Source organism: Molossus molossus, unplaced genomic scaffold (genome assembly GCF_014108415.1).
Source record: "Molossus molossus isolate mMolMol1 unplaced genomic scaffold, mMolMol1.p scaffold_m16_p_22, whole genome shotgun sequence".
Classification (NCBI taxonomy): domain Eukaryota; kingdom Metazoa; phylum Chordata; class Mammalia; order Chiroptera; family Molossidae; genus Molossus; species Molossus molossus.
The window spans coordinates 35,549,686-35,560,338 of NW_023425358.1; the positions used below are offsets into that span (position 1 = coordinate 35,549,686).

At 62.9% G+C, this 10,653-nt stretch overlaps 1 protein-coding gene across 1 annotated transcript; it reads right to left on the reverse strand.

Annotated features, from left to right (window-relative positions):
• Nucleotides 1-274: 274 nt before the first annotated feature.
• On the reverse strand, nt 275-10,093 carry CDK2AP1 (cyclin dependent kinase 2 associated protein 1). Its single transcript, XM_036276804.1, has 4 exons — nt 9,657-10,093; nt 5,181-5,278; nt 3,484-3,610; nt 275-1,243 (listed from the first exon to the last, which is right to left on the reverse strand). The coding sequence occupies exons 1-4, from the start codon at nt 9,901-9,903 to the stop codon at nt 1,176-1,178; spliced, it is 540 nt and encodes a 179-aa protein (XP_036132697.1). The 5' UTR covers nt 9,904-10,093; the 3' UTR covers nt 275-1,175.
• Between the last annotated feature and the right edge of the window lie 560 nt (nt 10,094-10,653).

Below are 10,653 nucleotides of genomic sequence, written 5' to 3' on the forward strand. Positions count from 1 at the left end.
CAGCTGACCCATGTTTCTTCTTTCTCTCCATTCCTCTCTCTCTAAAAATGTCAATAAAAACATGTTTTTTTAAAAAAAATGCACCACAGCCCAGCCAGCGTGGCTCAGTAGTTGAGCATGGACCCTGCACCAAGAGGTCGCTGGTTCAATTCCCGGTCAGGGCACATGCCCAGGTCGTGGGCCAGATCCCCAGTGGGGGGCATGCAGGAGGGGGCCAGTCGATGTTCTCTCTCATCCATGTTTCTCTCTCTCTCTCCCCCACTCACTCTCAAATCAATAAAGAAAAATAAATTAAAAATTTTTAAAAGGCATCGCAATGCAAACCCACCACAGCACACACTTCCCCCCGCGCGCTGTGCTCATCACGTCCTCACGCATTTCGGGGTCAGGAGGGAAAGTGCCCCTCGACAGGTCTCCCCCAACTCTCCTTGAGCTGCTCTTTAAAATGCCCCCTCGCTCAAGGAACCTGCATCTCAATACCAACTGTTAATGAAAATAAGCTTTATTACATCAAGTAATAAATACATACAAAGATGCAAACCGTGTTAGTCATTTTCGTCCAGATGTTTGGATCAACTTAAGGACAGACGGAATGAAATCTACATACATTCTCGGGAGGAATTTCAGGTCCTAGTGAGGTGAGGTTTGGTGAGTCGCTCTTTCTTCTGTATTTATAACTTGTGCATTTTAAAAATGGACTTCAGAGCACTAATAGTCATGCAAACGCTTAAGCAAAAAGGAAGTTAAGTTAAGCAGGATCTACTGGTGTGGCGGACGGGAGCGGCCACCAGCGCAGAGGTCACTGCGCTAGGCGGTCCCTCAGCTCCGGAGGACAGGAGAGGACCCTCCGAGGGCACGGATGGGCTCGGAGGAGGAATACTGGTATCTCGGAGGCAAACTGCACTTTGCCGTGACAGGTCACTCGGACGTGCACCCTTTAAATCAATGCTTAAAAAACACAAAACACCCTGGGTAGTTCCTAACTAACATGTAAACCTATTCAACTGCAAAAGCTCTTCTCCATCTCAGCGACTGGGGTCAGAGCCCAAGGACCCCCGGGGTGCGGGGAGGAGACACCGAGCTGTTACCATTCTGAAAACAAGCGTCGTCTGGACGGGGGACGTGGACTGGAACTCCTGGGAAGGAGGCGGAGAGCGTCCAGGCCGACAGGGCGGCTAGGACCTGGCGTTCCGCTCCGTCTCGGCCAAGCACTCCCGAACCAGCCCTCGCGCGTGGATGATGCCTGGAAGAGAGGCAGAGGCTCGAACCCCCCGGCTGGACCGTCCAGGAGAACTCGAGAGGAGGTGGGTCCTTTCACAACCTGCCAGAAAACCCTCCCACTGGAAGGGCAGTCGGACCCGCATCCAAGCCCTCAGGCCCCCGGCGGTCTGGAAGGCACAGAATCCTGTCCCACGTCTCCAAGCCCTCTGTCCTGGCGGAGTCTCTCCTGGCGGAGTCTCTTGGGTCTCCCTACACACCCCTCTTGCTCTCCAGGTGTCCGCCAGCGGCTGCTCCTTCCAGCCGGGGCTCTAGCCCCTGCTCCGTCCAGAGGGCGGGCAGCGTGGCCCCAGGCCCTGTGAGCCTGACCACAGTGGAGACCCCACCTTCAAGGCTCTGTTCTCTGGCTTCTCCTGCGATCCAGGAGGTGCTGACGACGTCACCTGGCCCGCAGGCGCCGGGGCGCATCTACGTCCCATGTCAGCCCGCTGGGCCGTGCCACCCCGGGCCCGGCGTGGGGCTGTCCTGTCTGTCCCTCTCCACGTCGTCTCTCTGTGGTGGATTGGTTTCTGTCTCTACTGAAATCTCTGTCTCATCTTACTAGGCCCCAAGCATCTATTCCTTCTAAGAGACAGGCTCCCAGGGGGCAATGGGACTGACACCCCAGCTCACACCTGTCTCTGAGCTTCGGAAGACGCTTTCTGCTGAGGGCGAGACAGCACATGCTTAGGTTTCTCGGGATCAGTCACCGTCACCACCACTCCGCTCTGCCGCTGCAGTGTGACAGCAGCCACAGGCGTCACACAAGAATCGGGGTGGCCGTGTTCCCATGAACCTTTGTTCATGGATACAGACATCTGAATGTCCCATCATCTTCAAGTGTCACAGAAACACGGTATCTTACCATTAAAAATGGTAAAAAAAACCACCCTGGCCAAGTGGCTCAGTTGGCTGGAGCATCGTCCCCTACACCAAAAGGTTGCGGGTTTGACTCCCGATCACGGCACATGCCTAGGTTGTGGGTTTCATCCCCAGTCGGGGTGCAAATGGGAAGCCACTGATCGATATTACTCTCACATTGATGTTTCTCTCCCTTCCTCTCTCTCAAAAAAAAAAAAAAAAATCAGTAACACATCCTCAGGTGATGAGTCGAAAATGTAAAAACCTCTGGGCTCACTGGCTGTCATTTGCTGACCAATCGACAAGGCGCCTGCCTCACTGCTGCCCACTATGACCCTGTGCCCGGCTACACAGGATCCTGGCGCCTGGCTGGGACCAGCTGCCCGCCCGGGCTGTGCCCCGGAGCGGCCACTGGTAGACCCATGTGCTGACTTAACCACCAGCTGTTCTGGGGGCCTGCAAACTGCCTGTTAGACTCGGGCCGGTGCCGACCCAGGGACCTCCGTCCGGGCAGCCAGCTCGCCGGTCACCAGGACTGCCTTCCTCCCTGACTAAACAGCCTGGACGGTGGGCGATGCCCACCTGACCACCAGGTTGGATCCGGGTTAAGCTCCACCCCCGCCCAGCCCCCTTCGGTTCCAGCCTCTAGCTGCCAACCCCCTCCCCACACCTGTGCCCGTCACTGCCCAGCCCAGCTTCGCAACTGGGCTCCACGAGGGTTTCCCAGACCAGCAAAGCCTCAGCTTCCAGCAGCCTCTCCTCCGCCGGCCCTGCCCGGCACTGCAGACTCACGGCCTTGAGCAGCCCCCGGCGAACGCCTCGGGTCTGTAGCCCAGAACGTTCCTCTCCTCTTCCCCCAAAGTAAGAACCTCAGGCCCCTCCTGAAGTTAAATTCGCACACAGGCCACTGAGCCCTGAACCTCCACCTTCTAAAACAGGAAACCCTTTCTCCCCCTTGCTCTGCACGAGGTGGCGAACACCTTCCCGTCCTCTGCAATCAGCTGGTCAGTCACCTCTTCCTGTGATCACGCTCCGTCACAAACGTCAAGGCATCCCTGCTCCCGCCCGGGGCCAGGACAGACCCCACCCCGGGGCCTGCAGCAGCCGCAGGCGCAGAGTAGGGAGGAGGCAGAGCTCACTGGCTGCAGCCGCCCTTCTGAGAAGCGCCATCTGAAGACGAGTGAGCCAGGCCCCTTCCCATCAGACCCAAGTTCCCATCAGACCCAAGTCCCGGTCCCAGAGCAGCTGACCCCGCCTGCCGCCGCCGCATCCAGCGGTGACTGTCACAGAGCGGAGCCCGTGGCTTCCCCCACCCTCCAACAAGCTCCGGAGAACACCTGTGCTCCGGGCCACCGGCCGACGCACCTCGCTTCAGCCTCTCCATGGCGCTCTTGCTGCCCGCGTACGTGGGCCGGATTTCTTTCCCCAGCTCTTCGATGATAGCCAGCAGCTCGGCGTATTTGCTCTGGGGCACCTGGCTGTTCCCGGTTCCCTAGAAGCAGAGAGAGCGGGGCTCAGGTGGGTTAAATCCCAAGCTGACCCAGTGCCCTGGTCGGCCCCAGCACATGCCAGCGGCAGCAAGGGCAGGACCGTGCCGAGTGGCCACCTCCGCCGGGGCAGGCACGTCCCCTCTGACGGGCAACCACAGAGCAGGGAGGTGGCCCCCCCAGCAGTCTGCAGGAACCTCCACCATCTCAGTGGCCGCAATACAGGCTTCACCAAGAATTCCTAGGACCCGGGTGGATGAGCAAGTATAACCCAGGGGCTAAGGGCGCAGAGCGAGGGACGAGACAGGCCACACCCGGGCCGGCAGGACTGAAAGTCACCCAAGGCCGTCCAGACGGAGCCCAGAACAGGCTTAAATTCACCCACCCTCCCCCACCAGCAGGGCCCACCCACAGAAACCCTTTCTCCAGACTCAACCAGCAGCCCCGAGCCAGCACCCAGACCTCCAGGCTGGGTTCCCGAGAGCCTCTCCCTCCTCCTCCTCCGCCCCCTCGGCCCCCGGCTGCACCAGGGCCGCCCTATCCCCCCTCGAGGCCCTCGCCTGCTCCTCCCTCCTCCGCGGCCTCTGCTGCTGGGCCTCGCGGTCCTTCCTCCTGGCCTGGCCCCGCTCCTCCGCATCCTGCCGGCGCCTGCCGGCCCCGCACTCCTTCCGCGGCTCCCGCCAGCGCCTGGCGGCCAGGGCGATGCGCTGCCTCTCCAGGCTGCGCTGCAGCCCGTGCTCCCGCCGCCGCCGCTTCTTCAGGCGGTCCCGCTCGCGGGCCCGGGCCCGCTTCTCCTCCGGGGACAGGACGGCCTGGCGGGGCATGGCCGGGAGCCACCACCTCACCCCAAGGACGGCGCCCGTGGCGACCTCAGAATGTGGCGGGTTCCAGCCACGGGAGAGAACCTTGCAGCTGGCAACCGTGGGCCCCCCAAAGGCAGTGTTTCCCTGGCAGGTGCCCCAGCGGCCGAAGCGGTTTCCTCCCCCGATGCCCCCACCACCCCGGTGACCCCCACTTGACAAAGGAAACCAAGTCTCTGCAAGATTAGCAAGTGGGGGTCACGGTCTCAGAAGTGGTAGAACCAGGTGTGAACCCAAGACGCCTCGCTCAGGGGCCACCAGCGCCTCAAATTCACCTGGACTCCATCCAGACCTGGGGCCTGGCCTCCTCTCCGCTGGGGCCGCAACCTCGTGGGGTGGGAGCGGAACCGGGCCCGTTCCCTCACCCAGCTCAGATCCAGTCCAGGCCAGGTCTGCCTCCCCCAGGAATCAGGCCTGAGAAGACCCACCAGGGACATACAAGGGGTGGTGGACCCCCAACAGGAATCATAACTCCTGGGCCTTCCATCTTTCTTTGGGCTCCCCAACCCCCATCCCAGCTCTCAGTGACCCCCATGAAATGCTTTGCCACCCCTCTGTTCTGATGCCCCGGATCCTCAACGTGAGTCCAGCCAGGGCCTTGGCCTGAAGCAGCTCAGATTGCGGTACCGGGCCACCATTTCTACTACCGTTTCTCCCACCGACTCCCCGCCCCCACCCGGGGCCCTGCCTGCTGCGCGTCACCCCGCTGCCGTACCTGGGTGTAGCCTAGAGATGGCGGCCCATAGTCGCTCAGCAGCTGGCGGTACTGTGAGGATGCTGCCATGCTGGTGGACGGCGGGTGGACGCTCCCAGCTAGTGGGCAGGAGAGAGGAGTCAGGAACCATGCAGTCTTGACCAGCTGTACCCAAGGTGAAGATTCCGGGTCCTGCGACAGTCCCCCTGCCCAGGACCCTTGCCATCAACAGTGGCCTTTCATCCTGGCAGGACAGAGAACCCTGCTCCTGTCCGCTAGTGTGGCCTTGGCCGACCCCTGGCCTACAACAGATGGCTGACAGTAAGATGTAACTAACAGGCCACTGCTCTTCACACCCACCCCCGCAGCAGACATTGCTAATCGATCCCAGACCTCCTTCCCATCCATCCCTGCAGCTGAACTGGTACCAAAGATGAAATCTGCTGCTATTCTCAGCCTAACCCTCGCCGTCCCCTCTTCCTGGGTCTTGCTCCCCTGAGGGTGATAACCTGGAGCTACAACAGCCCACCTGCCGCCGAGGCTGGTCCGCACCTGGGCTGAGACTTCCTATGGGCTGGTCCACACCTCTGTTGCACTACCTGGTGACCGAGGTGGGAGGGGGCACAGACATCTGAGAGCCAACCCTGGCTGAGGTGGGCGCCTGGGCACGGTCAGGAATCGGGCGTCTATCACGGCCTCTGCGGCCTCAGACAAGCCCTCGCCCTCGGAGCCGTCACCCCTCCCTAAAGAGGGGACAGGACTCTCGACAGTGCGTCCACGCCCAGATGACTCGCACCCAAAGAAGGGAAGGGTGTGGCCCCTCTTAGGGACTGCAATACTCAGACACTGGCCCTCGGCAGCCAGGGAGCACACGGGGCCAGGGCCCGGCTGGGAACGGAGTCTCCTGAACGGGGGCGGAAAGGTCCGCAGCAGGGACTTGTCCAGCCCCCTCCAGCTCAGGAGCTGGAAGCATGCAGACCCGTAATGGCGTCCGAGTGGCCATTAGCGGGTAAAGGATGTCCTGCGGAATTACAAACAGCGGTAACCATGGAGAATTTACCTAGCCCTCGTCGGCAGCTGCCCGCCTGCCTCCACGCCCGGCCAAGGAACAGCTCTCCCCAGCCCGCCGCCCGCAGAGCCAAACAGTCTCACACACACACAACGGGCTCTGCAGACTTGGCCCCAGGGAGGGACAGCTGGTGCCAGGCTGGCCAAAGCGACCGCTGCTCATCTGGTGTGGGCAAGGGGAGGGGCAGGGAGGAAGGAAGTTCAGGAGCTCAGGCTGATGGAGCTGGAAGGGGCCCTAGAGCTCCTTGCTGTAGAGAGAGAAACAGGCCCCAGCCCCAGGCCACAGAGCACAGGAGACATAACACCTTGAAGCCTGTCCCTCTGTCCAGGAGCTGGGGACAGCGCTGTCCTCTCAGTCTCAGGCCTGTCCTCAATTTACCCACTAGGGCCCAGGACTATGCTCAAGCATGGGGTGCCCAATCAGGAAGCATGGATACTGCCACCTCCAGGCGGGCAACTGGGCACAACACCGGGCAGCTCTGAGCCTCGAACACTGGGATAACGATGCTCTGTCAGAATGGGCTGCCCAGGACGGAGACACACCACCAGCACGTTGTGACCTCCTCCCAAGGCAGCCGCAGGGGTGCCAGAGCTCAGGAATGGGGCAGGGCGGCTGCCCGAGCCCCCTCTCTCCACAGCAGCCAAACCCCAACGTGCAGAACTTTCTGATACGGGCACTGAGTGTGGTCTGGGTCGCTCAGGCATTGCAGCCCCAGAACTGAGTTCCAATCCTGACCCCTACAAGTTAACACACTTCTCTAGAAGGGCCAGGATGCGAACGCTGGGGCTGGGGCTGGGCAGGGCTGCCCCACAGCACCGCAAGGCATCTGGAAGTCAGCCGCTCCCTGGCAGAGGTGGGCTGGCACCGCCCATGCATCCTCTGCCCTCCTCTCTCGTTCCTCTTTTCACGGGGTTTCTTCCTCCCCATCCCGTCTTCTCTTACAGCCAAGGGCCTGGCTGAGGAGCCAGCCCAGCTGTGCCACACCTGGCTGTGGGACCTTAGTCAAGCCCCTTCCCTCTCTGGGCCTCAGTTTCTCCATCTGTTTGAGGCAATGGTTTGCAACAAACAGACCATGTGAAAGAGAGTTAGGAGGAAGGAGAAATTGCCCAGTTAGGGTTGGGGGCGGGGGGTCAGGACACTCTCAGGACAGGTGACCCCATTGTGTACCAGTGCCATCCCTTACTGTGCCGAGGTGGGGTACCTGTGGCCCTGGAGAGTTGGCAAAGGGCCCCGGGTTCCACTCATGCCCACAGCTTCCTGCAGCCCCAGAGGGTCGGGCTGCACGAGGCCAGGGAGAAACCAGACTGGGCGTGAGCGCCGCGTCTGGAGCAGAGCATCGCAGACAATGCGCGCAGTGTGCGGGGACCAGGGAGGCCGAGCGAGAGGGATTGGCAGAGGCCAGCAGCTCCTGGGGCCAGGCGCAGCTCCCCGCCCCCACACCAGACAAAGAGCGGCCTGGGCCTGGGGAGCTGGCGGCCTTCCCGCCACTTGGGGCGCCTGGGGAGGGGGGGCTCTCCGGCAGGGAGGCGGGGGCTTTGTCTAACTCCGCCACTGCCACCGCCGGCCAGGCCGCGGCTTGGCAACCCGTGCGCAGGAGGCAGGGCTGGAGGGCGTGAGGGATGATGACAAGGAAGCCAGAGGAGCAGCAGAGGAGAGTCCATCTTGGATGCAAATGACAGGGGAGGTGGGGCTTTGTAAAGGGGTTCGCCACGGGGAGGGGCGGCCCCCACAGAAACACCAGAGATGCAGGGTCCTCAGCACTTCTGGATTCCACCCCAGGAGAAAGAGGGAAACCTGCGCACAGGTGCCCGCCCGCCCAGAACAGGGCTTCAGGGCTCCTGAGGGGGTGCCCGGCACTCTCTGACCCCAGGCACCAAAGGTCCCAGTTTAGGGCCCCTGCCTCAACTATCCCAGGGCAGGCCTCGGCTTCCCCACCTGTCCAGGCTGGTGCAAGACCCTCCCCCTTCCCACCCCAAGGATGACAGACGAGGGAGGAAGTGATCAATCCTACCTGGGCCACAATGCGTTTCTGAGGTCTGCAGACCCCAGAGCAGGTGAGAACATCTGAGAAAATGGTACTGCTTGCTCTTGGGGCTCCAGCCCACATTTGACCAATTCAACTACCCCTCCCAATCCACACCCTGCACCTTAACCCTTTCTAACCCCCAAATCTGTATCCAAAAAGTTAAATATATGCGCATACACATGTATGTACGTAAGTATCTATATTGCTTTTCGGGTCCCTCTTCCGATTTCTGGAGTTAAGGAGCCAACATCTGGAGACAAGGCTCCAACCAGAGGCGGCTGCCAGCGTGGCACTTCTGCCCAGCAAGGCCAGACCCTCCCCCCAGGTCTCTGCCCCCCCCCCCCCATGTGCCCAGCTTTGGGGGAAGTCTGTTTCCAACCAAGTGTCTAAAGCAGAAGGACCCTGCTGAGGGGACAGAGTCGTCACCTCCTAACTCCACAATTTCACACAGACCCTCCCAGTCTCCTTCGTCCCCAGGGCCCTGGGCACAGCCTAAAGCTGCCTGACAACTTCTGGAGCAGTTTCCTGGGACCTCCCAGCTCCAGCCCCAGGGGAGGGAAGAGGACGGTTCCTCCCCCTTGTGCTGGAGGAGGCCTTCTAGGTCCAGACTTGGGGGCTCCGAGGCGCAGAGCCCCGCTCAGATGCACCCCCCACACCCACACACTCCGCCCGCAGGCACTCAGGGGCACCCCAGTCCTCTCCAACTTCTTGCACTCGGCGCATGCCTGAGCAGACCTCCCGCGTGCCCTATTCTGGGGACCCCTGCTTCCACGCACCAAGCTGAACCCCTAATGACCACCGACCCCCTGTACCGCGGGGGACCCCCGTCCCTGCCCAGCCCCCCTGCGCCCTCCCGAGCGGCTGCACCTGGCGCGCCGCCGCCCCCGGCGCTGCCCGGGCTGGTCTGGCCTTGCGCACGTGCGCCCCTGCAGCCCAGCCCCCCCCGGCCCCGGCCTGCACCCCTGCTCTTCACCGGCGGCCCGGGCCCCGCACCCCACGCCCCGCTCCCGACGCGGCCCGGCCGCTCCCGACTCCCGCCGGCAGGGGCCCTCGCCGAGCCGCCCAAAAGCCGGAGAAAAAGGAGCCGAGGGAGCTCCCCCCGCCCTCGCCCGCCACGCTCCCCGCGAGCCCTGGGCCACCGGCGTGGGGGGGACGGCGGCGGCCGCCCGCGCCCCGGGCCCCGGCCCAGCCCCCGCCCGAGGCCCGGCGCCGGCGGGGCGCACCCGCCAACTTTGGCAGCGCGGGCGCCGGAATCATGGCGGCGGCGGCGGCGGCCGCGCTGCCCCGGGCCGGGACCCGGTGCCCGTCGCCCGTCGCCCCCGGCCTCGCGGGCCCCGGCCGGGGCGCCGGGCCCCCAACTTGGCGGCACTTGGGCCGCGGCGCGCGCGCGGGGCGCACTCACCGGCGTTGAGCGAGGCGGCGGGCATGTGCGCGGCCAAGTTCGGCTTGTACGACATCCCCGCGGGCGGCGGGGCGCGGGGCGCGGCGGGGCCCGGCCGGCGGGGCGGCGGCGGCGGCGAGGCGGGCCCGGCGTCCGTGCGCCCGTCCGTGCGCCCGCCGAGCTCCCGCGCACTTTTGGTCGCGAGGCCCGGGCCGCGCCGGCAAATATGGCCGTCCCTCGGCCTGCCGCCGCCGCAGTATATCACCATACATCGGCGGGCGCAGGGGCGGCCGCAAACTTTGAGCCGAGCCAGCGGGCCGGCCGGGCCGGGAGGGGGCGGCCCGGCGTCAGGGGGCGGCTCCGCCCGCGGCCGCGCCCCGCGCCGCCCCGCGCGCTCGCCGCCCGCAACTTGGCAAAGTTTGGGGGGCTGGGGTCCCGGCGGCGCGGGGGGCCCGCGGGGGTCCCTTTCTTCTTCTTCGCGTCCAGCGCCAGCAGATTCCTATTTCGCCGCTTCAGCGTAAAAAGAAAAAGAAAAAAAAAATTTCCTTTTTTTTTTTTTTGCATAGCAAGGTCGGGTTTCAGAATGACTTTTTTGGTCCCCTTGACTGGGGGGGGGCAGGGATGGAAAATTACCTGGAGAAAATGGTGACGAAGGGTATTTTTAAGCACGCAGATCCTTTCCAGACGCCGAGGTCTGGCTCGTCCCCAGAATCGGAACCACCGATTCTTAACATTGATTTCAAATCAATTTCACGTCCCTGTCTGGAGTGAGTGGTTGTTAACCATTTGGGGGCCTGCGACTCCTCTGGGGCGGACCGACGCCGGAGGAGTTGCCCCCTGGAGAATTCAGCCTTGCAGATGGCGTGATGGTGCAGTTTCGCTCATTCGGGTGTTTAAGAAGCGCCCTACTGTGTGCCAGGCGCTGTTTCGGGCGCCAAGGGTATGAGAAGGAACTTGGCCAAATTTCTCCCGGCCTGGAGTTTATATTTGTGGCCCCCCTTCAACCCCAGCCCAGCCC